General features: G+C 40.1%; 1 protein-coding gene across 2 annotated transcripts in view; it reads right to left on the bottom strand.

Annotated features, from left to right (window-relative positions):
- The window catches only part of ZCCHC14 (zinc finger CCHC-type containing 14), a 53,125-nt gene that overhangs the window by 24,442 nt on the left and 8,290 nt on the right, over nt 1-20,393 (bottom strand). For both annotated transcript variants that reach the window (XM_074582750.1, XM_074582751.1), the window contains exon 2: nt 13,803-13,926. In XM_074582750.1, the coding sequence (XP_074438851.1) occupies nt 13,803-13,926 (124 nt within the window). The remainder of the gene's footprint in view (nt 1-13,802; nt 13,927-20,393) is intronic.

Here is a 20,393-nt window from a genome sequence, read left to right as displayed (position 1 = left end):
ATAATCCGCTGTTACTCCTTATTAACAAAACACAGTCCCCACTGCATTAAAAAAAAAATTACAGTTGTAATCAATCACAATTGCATCCGATGAGGATTTGCCCAGCAACACTTTAAGCTTGAAAGTCACCAAGTCAGGACATGAACATTACATGTATATATATAAATTATACACATTATATAAACATACGGTTGGTTGTTTTTTTTCCCCCTCCAGCACAGTCACACACAGATTGTGGGCTGCAGCCTGTAACCATATCTCGGCATAGACGGCCCCCTGTCAGTGAGATCGTGAGGCAGCAGCTGCTCAGCCAGCACGCCCTGGCTTGAAGGGCAAATCTGGTGATAAAACACCGGAGCACTGAGATCAGATGCCCGCCTGGCTCCAGCCTCGGCCGAAGGATTTCTTCAGCTACCTAAAGGAGTTAAGAGTTTCCAACTCCCCAGCAAAAATACAGCAGAAATGTGCATTTCCAACTGAAAGGCACATGAACACCAGCAGCTAGTCGTGCTTGAAAGACAGCTACTCCCGACCAGCATAGTTTAATGCTCATGTAAATAAGCACGTGCTGTTTTCTGCATTTTTGAGAAGAGTATCAGCATCTTGAAACTCATGACTAAGGCTGCAATAACAAGCAAGCACGAGCAGCAAGGACAAAGAAATTTTATACCATCTTAGTTTTTTGGGTTTTTTTCCTTGAAGGATTATAGCACAAAAACCTTGTTAACAAGGAAAATATACTCTGTTAGCATACTACATAAAAACACCAGACTAAGGGACTAATCTACAACAGGCAAAACCTTGAGTACATACAGTCTTGCCAAGAGCCACAAATGCATTCAAGGGCTGAGCTCAGTGAGAAACAAATTTCCCTCTGCACAACCACTTCTGTGAGGTTCTCCTTTTGTTGGCAATTACGTCCTTGTACATTTTCAGGTCTCTGGTCTCAGGCTTTAATATTCTTGTTCCCTTTTATACTTTTGTATAAATCATTGTTCCTTCATTCTGGATCCCAGACAAGATTCAACCAGTAATCCAAAGAGATGGAAAAAAGTTCTAATTCAGCTTTTAAGCTTATTTTGAGATACTGTGTAACTATTAGACAACTGTTTCTGTAACACATCTATGATGCAAACACAAGAGGGAAGAGAAGACCAAAGTAGATTTTATTAGTATTTGCCAAGGCAGTGAGAATACCCAGGAACTGAAGTAAGAAGAACAGAAACAAAACAAAACCCCATCCACTAAAAACCTTAAAGTCTTGAATCTCCACACTTGCCACTCGATTCTTCAGCATGCAGTACAGAATGAAACAAAACACAGAAAACTAGATTTTAAAGCTCTAGCTCCCCACCATCTTTTGCAATAGTAGGCTATCTAGCAAATCCCTGAACTATTTAATAACAAGGACAGGAAGAAACACAAACTTTGACCTCCTCAAGCCGCTAATACCTACTTCATACCTACTGTTTCTGCAGACAAAGTTCACTTATTACACTCTCCCACGGGACTGTTTACAAGAAAGCAAAGTCTGAATGCTTTGCAAATATGGTGGGCCAACTATCTCTGCTTGAATGACACACGTTGAATAATTCATCCACAGAAGTGGAAAACACAATAGAGATAATCTTCTAAAGCACTGTTGTGCTTTATGCCATTTCCTTTCAGCTGTTTATATTAATGATGTAATTTTAGCAGGGCTACCCCTTTGAGTTACCGTTAAAAATAGCATCCGCACCATACGCTGATGAAATGCATCCACTCCAGGCAGTGAAGTAATGCAGCAAGTCCACTGTCGGGTTTTTTTTTTCCAGGGAGATAAAAGAACAAGTTAGAAAGCAAATGAAACGTTAACCTTTTAGCTTAGCATTTCTGTGCACCTGAGAAATAAAATTTACTTTAATCAAACCCATTGTTTTGCATAATTACAACCTATGACTTTCCAGCATAAAAGAGCAAGAAAAAATGAAATTAGAAATAGAATCTGACAAAGCACCTCAACAATGCCAAAGCTGACTATTTGTCTCCTCCTCTACTTGTGTGGCACACAGTAACAGATACACTATGTGATCAGAGCCACAATTCCTCTACTGCAGGAACACGCCTGACAGCACTAGCATCAAATGCCGAGGGGAAGGAGAAGACACCCTGCTGTACACACGGCTGGGGCAGTAAAACCCCTTAAACGTCTCCTAGTTTGCACTATCTGCAATCCCCAAATGAGATTTTATTCTCAACTTCTTAGCATCAACCCATGAACAACTCTAGAGGCCTTCGTTACCCACGCAGCTGTCACATCTCTTAATCCAGGTCTCAGTATCTGGCTCTGCTCTGGTATTTTTCAACAGATGCAGTTTATGAAAACTACATTAAGCCTGCCTTAAACAGAAGAATACAACTGTCTTTAAACACGCACAAGTAAAATTGAATTAACACACAAAGTTTCACTGCTTTGACTGTTCTCAGCTCCATTCTTTCCTCATTTTGATTCTATTTATAATGATGCCAATGTTAATAGCACCATGTTCTTGTTTGGTTATCAGCAAAAGGAGATATAAGTTAGTGAAGGCACATACAATTTGAGAAGTAATATCTAACTATTTAAGGGAAACAAAGGAGAGGAACTTGCTTCTGTCTACAAAGAGTGTCCAAAGAGCCTTTCTGACCACCAATTAGAGAAATGCCAAACATTTTGGCCTAAACCTGAGTTTTCTTCTCAGAGCTATAGAAACATTAAGCCAGCCCTGCCGTGAAGCAAGAACTACCCTAGCTTGATGGCTACGGACACAAGACTCTACAGTAAGTCACAAGCAAAGCCGTATCTAGAACACAAGAACTGGCAGCTCTTGCACAGTGATCCTCAAAGGACATGAGGCACCGATTCCTTCCGAGTTTGAATCTGCAGTCTAAAAAACAAACAAAAAAACCAAACAAAAAACCCAGCAACAAAATCAGCCACTCTCTTCTGACCCATGAATCAAGGCTGGCATCAGCTGGTAGTCCAAGTGCAGGAGAACACTGTTTAAAAAACATGACCAATTTCCTCCCCTCTAACTGCACACGTCCCGCAGTTAGACTCATGAGTTACCATTTGCAAAAGGTCTCTCTCACTAGCGTAAGTATTATTACATTCGTTATTTCTTCTTTGCAGTCCATCTGTTCCCTTGTGCCAGATACTGGATGTGAGAAATTATGATCACTTCCATGGAAATAAAGTGTTGTCATTTACTAAGTAAGGTCATTTCCAGCTTAGAAAGAAGGGAAGCAGAGTGAAGAAATTTTTGCTGTAGTAGTAGGGGAAGCAAAGAAAATTGCTGGCAAAGTAAACAACTTTTTTTGTGACATGTTCTCATCCTTCCTTTCCACCCACCACCTCCTCTTCAAACCAGACCAGTATGTCATGTCAGTGCTCAGTACTAAGGATAATGCATCTCTTCCTGTGACTTACTGTCCTACTTGAAACCAGAATTTATTGTTTCTAATTCCCAATATCACCAATTTCTCCAATGATATCTCGAGTCCTGCAATGTCTGCTATCTTTTCCCTACTCATTCCCTCCCATGCCTGCCGAGAAAAGCCCCAGTATGAGAATGCTAATGCTGACATCAAAAGTCAATCAAGAAACAGAAACCTAAGATTTACTTTAGGTTCTCATGAATTTTCAGATCTGGACCCAAAAATCCATGACAACATTTGAGAGGTGACAACGTTTCCAACCTGTGTATGCAACAACCTGTAATAATTCCAGCTACCCATGGATAAAATTATTGTACTTCAAGCCTGTTACCCTCAGGGAGCCACATTTTGGAGAACAGAATTAATCTAAATATAAAAGTATATGAAAACGAAAAGTGTGCTTTGGAAAATGGCAGATTTAACAATAAACTGATAATGAAAGAGAAAGAACATCTACCAGCTACAAACTAACCAGCTGTAAAAGCTTCATAAGCATGCCATGCACATGAAAATTGCCATTTAGTCATTACTACGCTTGTGACAGTATGTAAAAACATGGGCAATGACATTATGGTTTTCTAGGAATACATGTGAATCACTCCTGTTTTCTTCTTGAAACTGATATTCTCGTGTCCGATTTATCTTAGGAGAAATGTAAATCTGGCTAGGACCAGCAAGCCATTAATTTTACATTCTTGTATACCTCTGTTTGACATGGCAGTGAAACGGGTTATTTCAAAACAGACATTTCCAGATGTTAAAGGGTGTTAAGTTCTAAAGAGATGCAATGAACAGCTGAGCATTTCTGAACATTGCACACATCCCTTAATCTTCAAGCAGCAGAAACAGAAATGTCCAGTCTTAGTGAGTGATTTGCCATCAGGGTGCAGCAGGAATTACCGGGAGACAAGCACCAGCAGTTAGAATCATAGAATGTGTTGGGTTGGAAGGGACCTCTAAAGGCCACCTAGTCCAACCCCCCTGCAGCCAGCAGGGACATCTTTAGATCAGGTTGCTCAGAGCCTCATCAAGCCTGGCCTTGAATGTCTCCAGGGATAGGGCCTCCACCACCCCTCTGGGCAACCCGGGCCACTGTCTCACCACCCTCAGTGGGAAGAACTCCTTCCTAATGTCTGATCTAAACCTGCCCTGCTCTAGTTTAAACCATTGCCCCTCGTCCTATTGCTACATGCCCTTGCAAACAGCCCCTCCCCAGCTTTCCTGTAGCCCCCTTCAGGTACTGGAAGGCTGCTATAAGGTCCCCCCGGAGCCTTCTCTTCTCCAGGCTGAACAACCCCAACTCTCTCAGCCTGTCTTCACAGCAGAGGTGCTCCAGCCCTCAGATCATCTTCATGGCTCTCCTCTGGACCTGCTCCAACAGGTCCGTATCCTTCTTGCGCTGAGGGCTCCAGAGCTGGACACAGTAGTGCAGGTGGGGTCTCACGACAGCAGAGTAGAGAGGGAGCAGTTAATGTTCACCATTTTTTCCTTGAAGTTCTGCATGTTTTCTATCCTTCAATAAGTTTTTAAATTTCAAATTTCCTCTCACCCCACCCCCTTCCTTTATAAAGGATTTTCAGTATAAATGAAGGTTTAAGCATTAGTTTCACCAAGATGTACACCAGGTAAAGTTTTCACAACTCATTTCATTCTGGCTCTGCTACATTTTGTCAGAAGATGCGCTGCATTAAGCCGTTACCTAAAGATCTGAGAAAAAACTGGTTTTGCTCATTTAATGCAGTTTTAATTAAAAGCTCAAGTTTCTTATGTTGTTTCCATTACTGGCAGAAGGTCATGCTATTGCTTCCATAGCTGTTGATGTAACGGCTATTAATTTTGTCTGCATTAACAACTAATGTGCCATAGCAGGAACTTCCAGGACTTCACAGACATGAACTGGCAATACAAGAGTCCTTCTAGGATTGTACATGCCCTAAGTGTGGCCTCCTGCGCTTCTGAAGAGCCATGGAAAAAGGCAAATAGTATTAAATATGAGTTTATCCTCTCGTATTAGTCGTTGGCAACTACATTGTCATTATCTAAGATCAGGAATTTGCCTGAGGAATGCATTACAGCAAGGTAAACTCTTTGGCACAGATGAATTTACCAGCATACTGTTCTTAGAATTTTCATTTTGCAGAGTAACTTGATTCTAATTAGTTATAAAGAGAAGTATCATCCAGCTCCCACTAAAACCAAATTGAATGGACTTCAGAGTACTCAAAATAAGTGCTTTGTTGTCAAACCTTACTTTAACAGAAAGCTAGTCATTTTCTAATGTTTAATAAGAAAATTATATTGTCCAGTACACAAATTCAGAACAAGTTTTTATATAACATAAGAATAAATAAAAGCAAGATTAATCAGTAAAGAGCAAAATGAAGCCTTTTTTCCCCCCCAAGGGCCTATGCTGTTATCTCTCCTCTCTTCTACAGATGCTCCAGCCCCATATCCCCTATGACAGGCCTACAACAATCTTTTTTTCTCCATATCTACCAAGTCTACCTTAACTTTTTGCAAGTTTTCCACATCTTCCCTAAACACACACGCATAGCTAACTATTTTTCTTTCCTAGGCACACTTACCATTGCAAGACACCTGCCTCTTGCCCACCCATTTACTTCTGCAGGATGCCAGTTCAGTCTTGCATCCCTGCAGTGATGTGCACAGGGCTCTCGAGCTGCCAGCTGGGCAACAATCCGCACATGTTGCCTCTAGTCCAGAAAAAACAAACACAATGAGTGGCTGGGCAGACAAAGCAGGATAAGGGCTGAACTGTTCTTACCTCTCCCCTTCATGGATGCATGAATGAATCTCTTCTATCCAGACACTACTGTAAATAAAAACTCTGAATACCTCTGACAAATTTGAATTAATTTAATCAACAGGCTCAACAGTTAATAAAGTAGGGACTGAGCTGCCCCAGCAGAGTGATTCCATCACCTTTACTGAGGAAAGACAAGCATGAAGCCCAAACAAGACTAAAGAAAGGACCACTCAGCAGACTCAAGATAATGCCCTTAAGTATATGCTTTATATAAGCAGCATTTTAGGTGAATATGTGAACAAGGCATATGGTATATACACAATTAAAACTGCTTACAGGAAGCGTGCATTAGAGAGTCTTCTGTCATACGAACTCAAACAAGAGCCATGGGTAAACATATACAGCATTACTTTCCACCGAAGCCAACTCATTGCAGCTCTTGGTCAAGAGGTAGACCTTTTAGTCTTCACGTGAAGTGCCTGCAAACCACAAAGGGCTGCCCTCGGGAAGGAATCTGGGCCGTGAAGAGGTCCCTTCCAACCCTACCATTCTGTGATTCTGTATGAATTACAAATTCAGTAAAAAGCACCTGTAAGTATTTGCACAAAAAGGTTATGACAATTATTGGATGACTAGGCAAATCAGAAGCCTACTTTCCATTCAGCTAGAAGAGTCCCCATGTTGCTCTCCCTTTGTATCTTGTCACAGCAATCCCAGATCTCTCCTGAGAAGTCTTGATATGTGGAAAGGGAGGTGACACGGATGACAAAGTAATACTGACTCCAACCTCTAAAGGGTACAAGAGTTAACTTATTAACAGTTAACAACATAAATTTGCCAGAGTCCAAGTGGAGCCCCAGGAGCTCAGAACCCTACTCGCAGCTCCGAGTCAGCCCAAGGGGGAGCTACTCAACCTGGCCTCTGGCTTTGGGGACATCAAATGGCCTTCTACGCCTGCCTACGTAAGGCACAGAGTACAACTGCACGATCAGTAAAAGCTTGATATGAAATGCAATGGTTTTTAATTTTTTTAAAAATAAATTAAAAACTCATGAGTATTGTCTTTATTGCAAAACTAAACCTGCAACCTTAATTGAACTCCAACTACAGGAGAGCAAGCTGCGTGATTTATGCAATGTACAGGCTTCAAGAAATTTCTTAATATACAATAATCTTCTAGCACAGTGGAAAATATGCAACACAAAAACATTTATTTTGAAGTATGCTAATCCTTGGATTTGATTGCTAGAATTAACTCTTGATACTCGTAAAACAACTAGTATATTAGAGATAGCAAGTCAGGCATGCAGTGCCTTGTGTGTGATCTAACAACAGACATTGCTGAAGTTTAGAAGCAGAGTTCTACTTCAGAGATAAAATGAACAAAGACATATACAAACAGCTGAAAAATTATATACAGTTGGTAGAGGGAGATTTTTCCTGAAGGATTATCATAGCCTAAATATTTCTTTAAGCCCTACCCTAACAGTAGTTGACCCAATATTGTTGCAGATGATGTACATACTTAAAAATAGAATAATCCAGCTACACAACTGATGCAGAACAAGGCACTATAAAGTCTGGACCCTGAACCAAAAGGATTTCAGAGCTTTTTTTTTTCCCCCTCCTGTATTTACTCCCTCCTTTCAACAGGCTGAACAACTGGCATCAAACATTTCAGGAGGAAAAGACTGTTAATTGCCACTAACTAAGAGAGCTCCTGCAGTCGTAGTTTCTTGTGGAAAAAGGATGAGTCAAGGAAGTGGGAGACAAAAAAAAGGTGCAAGACCATACAAATACATTTTGCCAAGGAAAATCAATTGGGTAGCAAAAATAGTGGTTAGAAGTTCGTGATAGCTTACATCACACATTTCTGCTGACTACTGTAATGAAACGATTTAGATACCAAAGCTTGCTGCACGTAACCATCAGCTTAACCTACCTGTAACTCTCATCCTCCCTGAGGTCAAAAGGATCACTGCAAACAAGGATATGTTTTACATCTTAGTATCAATCCAAAGTTAAATCAGTACATTACTGAGATGCATTTTCTCTGAAGTTTGTTTTTCCTCATGTCCACAGCTCCTTTTGTCCAGTAAATCACGTGCTATTCTACATATTTATTCCAGGACCCTGTATGTGGACTAATGGCATACCTTCAATTAAGCAAGAAGTTTTACCGCGCTCAGCAGGAGTACTAAATGGAGTACAGAATGTCGAATATAATAGTAGAATAAGCCTACTGCACCCATTTTACGTCTAAAAGCTTTACTCCTCTCTGTCCACAGAAGGCAGTTTGTGCCTATCATTAGACGCATGTGTTGCAAGAATTGTGATTCAGCTTCACTATATAAGGATCACATTTCAACAGTTGCTTCATTTGAAATCAGACTGGCTTGGAGACAATTTTGAGGTTTTGTGTGGCAATAGCGGAAAGGCAAGATAAATATACAGAAAACACAAGAATAGGGGGATTTTTGTCACCTCGCAGAAAATGAGGCTTGTTTAGTCAAGGAAACCATCTTCCAGACTGCTTTGTGGAGGAAAACAGTGGTAAGTGCCACCTGGAAAGCCTCAAAGCAGTAGTGAACATCTTATAAATACCAACACAGAACTTCCACTGCAGAAAATTTAAAACAGAGGCTGTGACAAATCAAAATTTTACTCAGTATTATAAGAAATTACAGTATGAAGACTGCACGGTCTTTGTACTGTAATGTTTTGCAACTTACATTGCCTTTATAATAAAGATTCTTTTGTTCTGCACTTCAACATCTGGTCTAATGTACTTTATTCCACTGTGCTTTTGGAAAATATGCTGTGGTCACTGACCATGTTAATACATTGCTAAAATGTCACATGCACAAAGTAGTACTTGCCCACAGTGCTATCCACCTAATGGCCAAATCGTTCTTCTCGAAACCTTACAGTAAGAGTAATTAATAACATGTCTCGGGTACAGGAAATTCCTATCGCTTTTTAAAAAATATACATAATAAGCTGAATTTTTCATTCAGCTTTGATAACCATAACTGCTCTCTTTCGGGAATTGCCACACGAGGTCAGAACAACTCTACATCCATAGGCTTGTTACAAATGAGCTCTGTAAATAGGACTTCCCGTAGGTCAGATAGCTCCTCCTGGACTCTGGCGTAACAACCGAATTTCCCTTGGCTACCAGCAAAGGACTGCCCGCAAAACAAGAGCTGCTTGCGAATATACTCTTTTTACCCAGTGACCTTCTTTAACCACCTGGGTCACTTGCTCCTGGAAAAAGGTTTTGAGGTGTCTCCCCCGAACATACAGGGTAAAACCCTAAATTTAAGACAACTAGCCTCAGTGCCTTTATCAGGATCCCTCAAGTAAGTTTGCTGACTGTCGGGGTTTAGGCTGGGCTGGCTACTAAACAAATGACAGATAGATGCTCTCTTTATCCTCTCTCCCTTCCCAGAAGGGAAGGGAGAGAGACTTACAGGTTGAAAAGAAACTAACACTACTTTAATGAAATATTAATAATGAAAAGGAAAAAATAATACGAAGAAAATAATGAAATATATAAAACTTATACAAAACCAGTATTGAGCTCCCAGGATGACAGTCACATCACTGGCAGGCGCTGGGAAAGTCATAGTCTAGACTCAGCCACAGATGGGAACTGCATTCAGGAACGCATGGATCAGGATCAAAGGCAGAAGAACAGAGTCCTCCTCGGATGCCGGCCATCAAAGAGGCTGAGCCCTTGGATCCCTCAGCTTTTATCCTGAGCGTGACGCAGATGGGATGGGACACCCCGTTGGTCACTTTGCGGTCACCCGTCCTGTCCGCTCCTCCATGCAGGTGCAACCCCTCTACACTTTTCTCTTCTGACCCTCCAACTTGGTAAATAAGAAAGTTACCTGACCTTGGTTGTTATAGGAATAAGTATAAGCAAGAGCCTCTCCGCATACCATTCCTTGGTATTAAGGACAGACATCAGACCTTATCACTGCTAGATGCAGACACTGTCTGAAAAATACACAGTTAATTTCAGAGAGCACAGTTAGTTAGAAGAGACCTAACCAAAAAGTAAAATTACTGAAAATAAAATTGGTTCTGTTCTACCTCAAACCAGGATACTGACTTTGTTGGCATTGTGCTGGGAAACACAGACCTGCCTATAGAAGGCACCATCAGTACCCACCTGCACTGCTGCCCATCCAGCAAGCGTTTGCAAGCATGAAATCTCATCTCAAACTGGAACCAACATTTCTGACACCGACACCTTCTGCAGCTCTATTTGCACTGGGTTCCGTTCTTCTAGTGTTGCGGATAAAAGCCAAGGGCAACACAAGGAAGACAGCGTGGCACTCAACTCGCACAGTATGCAAAAAATGCCCAACCTTCATTTGAATTTGATTGTTCTGTTTGGATCAGCATTAGAACCATAGTTAGAACCTGACTACATTCTAGAAACAGTGGAAGAAGAGACAGAGATCTAGCAACACATCCCTCTTGGAATTTCAGTTACATGTAACATAAGAATCTATCTACATTTGCCTCTGTTCTCCTTGACCAGTGAGATCTGTCAATACATTAAAAACCTGTAAATAAGCCTGTCTGCACCTTTCAGGCACAACAACAGCCAGTCCCTGAGAAGTCTCCACTTCCCAAAGTTACCTCTAGTTAAAATAACTTCCACGTCTGTAAAAAACAGGTTTGAACAATCCTAAAATCACTGATCAAAAAAACAGAAGTAAAAAGCACAATTTACACGGCATGTAACAGCTGTGAGACTTCAGAAGAAGTATCCGCACCCTTCTATGTCAATACCCATTTGTATTTTTTCTAAACTCTCATAGGGCAATTTTTTAATTTTTTTTTTTTTTTTTTTACAAAAGAAAAGTCCAGATACTTGAAATGCTTATGTCAACAGGTACAGGATCCTCCTAATGTCACAACTTTTACTTTGCAGAAATGCCCATCTGGTTTACCTTGCTTTAGCACCGATACACACAGAAGGGAGACCAGGCTTTAGCTAAGACTGAAGGACCAGCATAGAAAAATTGGAGAATTTTGTTAAATAACCATATGATTGCCCCCAGCTGCTCACCACTCCCAACAACTTGGGCATTACAGCATGGATCCATGCCTGACACTGTTCCCGCAGTTAGCTGGGCCTCTGAGATAAAAGGAAACACTTATGGACTTCTCAGACTGACACTCATTTTATAAATCTGTTTCCCAAGGCAGCAATAGTCTGTGCAGATAGGACGGTGAAATTACTCAGCAGTTATGTATTTGACAAGTCTCTACATGAAGCATGTATGAATGTTTCCAGCTAACAACTTAATGCAAACAGACTTCCACCACAGTCTGTTATATTCAGCAATATACTCCACTTTTCTCATCTCTCTCCCATATAGAAACTTGTTTATGCTAAACACTAGTTTCAATGTGTGGATTAGGGAAAACACAACCACTGATTGCATTCCGGTCCAAGCCTACTACAAACCCATTCACTGTTCGACTATATACAGAGCGTATTACTGACATTTCTACAAATCAGGATTAAAACCATTCACTGGATTAATACAAACTGTCTCTAATCCAACTAAGCACAATGGATACTGCACCTCTCGTGAGCTTTCTCATTTTTCATCTGTTTCAGCTACAGCCATTTCAACTGAGCCACTTCCAAGCTCCCGTACTTTGCCAAGAAAGGAATGAGGAACTCAAGCAGCTCACCGTTTCTGACCTCAAGGGAGAAGAAATCCTGTCACCTCGAGCTGCCTGAAATAAGACTCACCAGAAAATATCAACACAAGAATTACACAACTGGTCAAGCAACCTGTCCATTCCATACTCTCATGACTGAATTTCATGTGCTCTAGGTTAGAAAGTTAGTGGGTCCTGCTGAATTAAGAGATGTGTCTGTTCATTACGAGAATTAGGAATCTGTGAGCAATGCTGGCTCCAGGCTGGCAAATAATCTTCAGTTGTATTCCAGCCTTAAGAGGCAGAACGCCCTACCAGACAGATCATCATATATCAAGGAGAACTCAACACAGTCTTTGCTGCTGCTGAACCAGAAAGCAGAATATCAGTTAGTGTGAAGACTGTATTTGTTCCACAACATCTTTTACCAACTATCACTAAGGCAATCTATAAATTAAAAAGCTACATTCTCTGAAAAGTAAGCAGGTATTCTATAAGAGGGGAACAGATCAGAGGAAAACCTAATTAATCTTCACAGTGTACCATGACTAATCTTGGCATATATGGTACTGGAATAGCAATCACTGAGTACAAATGAAAACACTGTTGAACCCTGTCCTATTTTTAATCAGATGGAAGCCACAAACCCAGCCATGCTTCTGCTTAGTGTTGCATTTTATTCTACCCTGATAGCTTTTACAGCTGGAGAAATAGCTACTTACAGCACTATTCGGCTGTAAAAATTATTGGTACTTACAGCTACTGGGATTATAGTTGAGCATGTCACAGAAAAGGAGGGCTGGTGGAGGCAAGCTAAGAACATTTCCTTGGGACATTTAACCCTTTCCCATCTGTATCAGTTCCTCTGAGTGAAGAAGTGCTTTGGAATTCTTGATCACAATTCATGTGGTATTAAACTATATTTGCAAGGTTATGGGGCAAGACACTGGCAGAGAAGGAAGCAGAACTCTGGAGACCAAATCCAAATAAAAAAATGTATATGGTCCACAACAGTGTTTTTAATGACATTCAAAGGCAATATACTAGTGCTGGTAATGTGACAGTATATTTCCCCTGCATTAGTTTTGCCAGACAAGAGCTATTTTTATTATTACCACAAAATGTTCACAAAAGCTGTTCTACACAAATAGGAGCTCACAGTTCAAAGACTTTCCTCACTTAACATTGCCTTTTGTATGCATTAAACAAAAATACTGTTAGTCACATTTTAACCTAGACATTTTAATATTTGTAATCATAGCCCGGAGCACGGAAATGGAACGCATGCTTATTAACTCAAATTTGCTAAGCCCAGTTTTAAGCCAGGCCAGCATCCAGTATAACATTACAAAAACATGACTTATTTTATGACAACGTTCAGGGTGCACACATGTGCTATAAAAGGTGCAATCTCTCTCTCCCATCCTCCTCTCAGCTTCTCACACATTCTTGGGAACCAAGAGAAAGGGAGAAGTGGAAGCCTAACTGCTGTTTTAAATGCCTTCTCTTCTCCCCAGTAAACCAACACTCATCACCATATGCTTCATCCAAGAAATAACCTGCTACTATAAGGATGAGATGTGGAGTGTCAGAGATATTCACTCTTTGAGAATATAATATTTCATGAGAGCTAAGCTGGCATTTTAACTCTTACAGAACTTTCTTGCTTATTTCCCAACAGAAGAATAAGCATACTTGTCTTTCACTGACCATTTTTCACTGATACACTAACACTTCCTGCAAAAACCTTTCCATGACTTCCTTCGCTCAACCCAATCCAGACGTAAAGAAGCAAAATTCCAGCCTCCAATCAAAAATGCTAATTGCCATGAAGAGATAGGAGTTCATTCCCCCACTGGAAATGCGCATGCGGAAAAGGACACACCTTTGGAGTGTTTCCCCGAAGGCCTCTTGGGTAATGACTCCTCAATGGAATGTGTTGATGTATGTAGTACATTTTCCAAACTGTTACTGACACTGTTGATGGGGGTCTCGGACCTTGGAGTGACCTGGAAAGAAAAAAAACCACAAAAATTCAATAAAATAAACTGAGGGAATGCGCAAACATCACACCTTCCTCCAGAGCGAGCAGAACCACTTTGAAGGCAGTCAGGAGACATTTTCGTTTTTCAAAACCAAGGGGTGTCACTATTGATATTCCACAAGTAACAGTTCAAGGAAGTTGTTTTAGTCAGCAGCTATTCACAAATCTAGATTATCTTGGCTAATCTATAAAGCTACTTAAAGTATAATTCTTTTTTAAACAATAGTCACACAGCAGTCAATAGATATTGCAAGACCCTTAACCTCTCCACACTGCAGCTCTTAACTTTTCAACAAGAAAACTAGGGGAAAAGGGCTCTAGGAAAATATCCTTTTTATGTTACGTCACCTATCGACACAGATACAGACCCAAGGCATTTCAAAGTATTTCTACACAGATTACAAGTAACGAATTCCAATTTAGCAAAACCTAATGTTCTTGTCTTTGCCATTTAAAAGCCTGCTATCATGATCGTATTTCAGTGAAAAACTGCACACTAAAGACGTGCCATGCAGAAGGCTGCATCATCAAAACAGACTTCATGGCCTAATATGTACCTTCTAAGCTGCATTTAGCATAAGAAAACATATTTTCACCATTACTTAAAACTACAGTAACCAACGTAAGTCATTAGAAAAAGCAGAATCGAGCACTGCCCACTTCAGCCGCTGTCCACAAGGGCATTCATAACTACGTAGAAACACAGAAAAACATCTATTACTTGCAGTATAACATTCAGCGCCTGCCTCATAAGCAAGGCAATTACTCTCTTGTTTACCAGGTAATGAGAAGTGGATGAACAGTTACATTAGCAGTACTGAACACAAGGGTTTAAGTATCTTAAAGAGGAAAGTGTGCTTTAAAGAGGTAGTTAAGACTAACAAAAGCACTCGCACTAACTAGTGCATTGCTTGAATTTCAATTGCCACATTTTGAATCAACGTGAAATCCTGGTACGGAGATCTGTAACTACAATTTAACATGGATTTTAGCTTTCCACAAATCACAGGAGAAAAGGTGCGTCTCAGCATAACAAAAGCAGCTATGCTTTATTCATGGTAGCTAATACCAGCCACTACAGGCCCCTGTAAGGAAAAAGGCTCACTCAGACCCTGATTACTTGAGACAGTGCCAGGAATTAGGACAATTTACACTTAAAACAATACTTTGCTCACGCAGGTAGCCTTAAGTATTGACATTAATTGGAATACACAATCCAAGTCAAAAATAGCACACCCTTACCTCTATACAATATACAATAAACCTAGTGCAAGCTCCATTTTAAGACTGACGTTTATAGCTTTGGATGTCATTTAAGGCAGTAGCACAAGTGAAAGACTTGGTATACTTGACATCCATAAAAAAGCTCATATATGCAAAGAAATCAATCCGGAAAGACAGATGAGTGTCAGAAGAAAGCAGGACTGAGAGTACCTGCTTTGCTTTTCAGCACTTAGAAACAAACTTCATTTTTGATCAAAAAAGTAGACGATGTTTCTTCAGCACAGCTTTCCACCAGTAACAAAAACTTAGTATCAAGGCTTCAGTGAGAAAGACCAGCCATTAAACTTTAAGCTTGGAGGGTGGAGAATAGTTTAAATCTCCTTGCCAAAGTCAGTCTTTACCAAAGCTTATCCCACAGCGTCTCTTCCCTGGAGCTCATTAAACTCTCACTCCAGCGGATGGCTGCGGAGAGGAAGTTCCAGCAGACTGAGCAATGACACCAGCATCCTCCTGGCAATGGGAGGCTGCAGAAGAGCAGCCCAGTAACAGCAGCACGACCCAGAAAATTAGATTCAGGCAAGACTACGTTATCCTAAACAACCAGGTTACAAATATTCAGAACAACTAGCAAATATAAACACAGTACTTGAAACTGAGTAAGAACACAGCCACATGGTTTTAGACAAACCTCTAAACGAGCAGTTTGCTACAATATATTGCCTCCTATCTTGTATTCCCTTCTCTCCACTATCCTTACAATAAGAATCGCGTGCAGTTTAAAATTTGCATTTTGTTTATACATAACCTCCAGTTCTTTCCATAAAGATTTAATTTCTATATACTTGGTAAAGATTAATTTAGCCCATATGTCTTGACTGACTGAGCTCATATACTATCTGGTTCAGTCGCACATCAAAGCAAAGCAGTTTCAAATTGGCCTAGAAAAAAAAAAATCACAAAACTCTGATTAGTTCCAAATGGAGCGCTCTGCTAGTGAGCTGCATGGTGTTATAACCAGTGAATCTGACTGCTTGAAGCTTTCATTCCAAATTTTAAATAATTTTTTCCACTGACTTAAACATACCAATACTGCAAAGGTTTGGATTTGTTTAGGAAAAGTAAAATAATGAAAAATGGTTTGCAAATCAAAGTTTTAATTCCAAAATAGTAACAGCTTTTTTTTTTTTTAAATTTGAAGCCAAGCAAAACACAGAGGAACAATAATCCATCAGCTATGAACTGCAGAAGATACTGCCCTGGGAGGGTTGGGAGAAATGCTGGCAGAAGTTTAACAGCAGATGCCCAGGAAGGACTTGTCCAAATTCAGCCATAGAAACTCAGTGTCAGGTGGATTCTGGGAGGAATGTTCACCACAGCTGAACGCTACTGCAATCCCAGTATGGGCTCCACACAAACAAGTACTAATACGTAGTCATTAGATTCCAAATAAAGAACAAGGCATTCCAGTGAGATAAAGATTCTGAGAAGTGGTCAGATTGCTTTGGACCTTTTGGGATCTGTAACATTTCTGAAGAAAGCCAAGATGCCATTGAAGAACAAGCATCTGCTGTTCAAGAACTGTTAAAGCAGTAACAGTCCACAGCAAAGCAAAGGTGGATAAGCTGGCATCACAGAAGCCAGAAATATTCAGGCTATACATCATAATAAACCACAGCAGTGACATTTTATAAATGCAGAAAAATTCACAAATCATTCAAGCTCTCAAAGGGCACAGCATCAGATATTTGAACGGAAGATTTTTGATTTTTCAACTTAAATTATTTGAGAACATCAGTAGAAACAGTCCACGTAGACTAATCAAATACAACGGCAACCCCAGAGAGTTAAAGCAATAGAAATATTCCTCACTTTACCTAATCTTACCCTTAGCACAGCATTTTGTAGATGGCCAAGACGAAAGCAAGCCCTCAGCTGCACCTACTCATAGTTTCATTAGATTATTCACAAACTTCTTTAACACCAGAGCGGCCTGTAGGCTTATTCAATGACTCTAGAAGATGCACTACTCAAATGGGTGCAGAAGAGATTCTTAAACTATTTTTACTCAATTCTAATGTTGCATCTACTCTTTCCACAGCAAAGCATCTGCCTCACAGATGAACTTCTGATTTTCCAGATTAAAACCTAGCTTGTCTCTTGAATTTCAAGTTCAAGTAGTAGCCATAACTGAAAATAACACAGAAAATTCATTATTACCTAATGACTAACTGAGGCTCAGCCTGAATTATTCTGTGCCTCATTCTCCACAGTAATAGACATGATCAGGACTGGTACCAGCTACTGAAAAGCGTATCCTTCCCAACATGTGCTAGACAGAAGGATGACAGAATGTCACCCTGAAGCCCTCTACTCCCAGGACTTAACCAGGAAGAGAAATAATCACTTTGACTCAGGCATCAAGGACTAACATTGTCACAGTATCAGAAGTCATTGCTAGAATTTTAGCCATTATCACATTTTTCCCTTTTCACCTTCCAGCAAGCAATAACTTTTTTTTTTCAGCAGTGTGCAGTGATTTTCTTCTCAGCATCAGAGATGTATTAACAGGCATAGATCTTCCTGGGACAGCAAAAGAGAGTTCTAAAAAGCTCTCCAAAACCCTTGATCTATCAAAAAGCACACAGGAAAAAAAAAATTTGCACAACAAAGATCACCTGAAGCAGTTACTTCAACAAGTGGTGTTCCTCTTTCAGCCGCTGCTACCTGAAGCAGCTCTGCCACTATCCAAGAAGTCAATACAGAAAATGGTAAATCTGTGAAGCTGGATTCAGTAACTGTTAGCTTTGCTCCCCAGGGACAACGCCTAACATCTAATATAGTAAAGTCTTTCATAAAAATAACAGGACTGATAGAAGTAAAACTTAACATTAAGAATTTTACCAAAAACAGCAATTATATGTTCCTTTTAAAAATAACCAAACAGGACACAGAAAATACATGGTTTAATAGCAAAGTATTTGCTGACTTAGTTTGAAGTGGAGCCAATGCTAAAAATCAACATAGCTAACTACCTAAAGCATAACATGACCTATAATTTAAGGAAACAATGATACAGGATCCGAGGGAATAAAACACTGATTTCTATACCTAGTTAGGTATGAAATTTAGGTCATGCATTACACAGGAAAAGTAAACAAAATATAAAAGCAGTGAGTCAGTTAAGTGAGATACTAAGGCTACAGCTAAAAGCCCCCATTGATCACACCGGAAAACTTTTTCACATAATGTTCAGTTTTCAAAGTGGCCAATGATATACTGGGAAAGTCCCACAGATAAATGCTTCTGCCAATACTTGCTTTGGAAGTCTCCATTAAAAAAGGTTTTTCACAATCAAACTGACCTCCATGTTCAAGGCTGATGCAGATAACATGTAAGAGTGCACTCAGGAATCGGAGTACTGAAGTCTGGGGGCGGCGGGAGCCAGTCAGCTCCATTCACTCCTGCCGGTTTCATGTTAGCAAGTATTAACAGCAGCTTATTTTGAGGTTAACACCAAGGTCTTTAACACAGTGCAACCCTGCTTGCAAAAATGCTCCAGGAGAAGCTTGATGGCAAGGATACTGCCCTTGCATGCTTAGGCAGATAAGCTGCTATTTCCCAATGCAGGTACATAACTCAGGTTCCCAAATAATTTGAAAAAAATGCATTGTTAACACTCAGGTGACAAGACTTAAGGTGTTAACGCTCATGCATAAGACTGTTCACTAGGCTAAGTCTGAGCCAAAAACAAGAGCAACCAATGCAAGGGCCTGAAACCCAAAATCTACTGAGACTACAAAAATTAGGAGGAACACGACTGAGCAAACATCATCCTCTTAGTAGCAACAAGCCATTAGTCTGCCCAGCTGCTTGTGAAACCATAGCCTCAGGCACCAGCTCTGCATTTACTTATACATGCAAATACCTGACTGTTCTCCCACTGCAAGAACAAAATTAAAAACTACTCCTTTTGAAGATCTGAACTCTTCCACAAGGATGTTTAAGGAATGCTCACAAACACACCCAACTTTTCACATACCTAGTAAAGTCCTCAACACTGCTCAACACTTAAATTTACACGTGTTTAGTTGCTTTGTTGGACTGGGCCATGAATGCAACTGAAAGTGTGTGGTTTGTGCTAGAAATTCACGTAGTTACAACAGCCAGGGTCTACCAAAGAGAGACAAAAGCACCAGGTGCAATCAAGTCAGGTGTGTCCATGTTTCTCAACAACTACAAAAGGTCCCACACCTACTCTTATAAGAAGTCAGTAAAAAGGTATCCATCTTTAAACACAAAGGGTGAACAGGCAATTTCACGGTGAAATGGGATAATAGATCAGATGCTTTTGTCCTGCGAGACTATTACTGGAGTGAAATGAGGCATGCAGCGCTTAAACACTATGGGACAATCACACACCTACTACAAGGCTCCATTACAAATTCGGTAGAGCAGATGGACCAAAAAAAAGTCTGGGTTATATTTTACAGACCAAGTAATTTCCACTAAAAATCCTTTGCTTAAAGAATTGTGAATACTTTGTTAATACTGGGAACATAAATCTACCATAGAGTAACTGGCCTTTAATTACATTGTGCTGTGTGTTTGTCATTCAAGACAGTCAAAAGAAGCATTTGAAAACACCTGGCAACTCTAGTTGGTGCAAAGATGTGCACTCACCCTGTAAGCCAAACAAGGGAAGCTGCAATCTGCAAAGAAGTTTTAGAATTATTTAATATTAGCTAATGCAATGTTTTCTGCCACCACTACACAGTCTCCAACAGTTAACTATATGAGCTTGCCAAACAGCCAGAATATGCGGGTTTCCCGATGAAAAGACATACCAAGTTAAAGTCTGAACTCTAAAGGGAAAAGCTCTCTGTAAAAGGCAACAGAAAAAAGCACAAGTATTAATACAAAAAGAGACAAAACAACAGTCTGTTTCATCTACCTCATCTTCCACGATTTGTTATAGCTTACTGGAGCTGCCAGTGCAACCAGTTCACTCACATTGTGCTAATTCAAGGCACTTTCATTCTCGACTTCTGGTGCATCAGACATATTTCAAAAGAGGCAGATGACAAGAAAGGTATTTTATTTTTCCTTCAAAACAAAAAAAAAAAGATATAAAATCATAATTTTACAAACCAATCATTAAAAACATCTCTAAAACAAAAGAGATAACTGCTTATATCTAGACCTTGAAAG

The sequence above is a fragment of the Larus michahellis genome, chromosome 4, assembly GCF_964199755.1.
Source record: "Larus michahellis chromosome 4, bLarMic1.1, whole genome shotgun sequence".
NCBI lineage: Eukaryota > Metazoa > Chordata > Aves > Charadriiformes > Laridae > Larus > Larus michahellis.
This window is presented reverse-complemented; position numbering and strand designations above follow the sequence as displayed.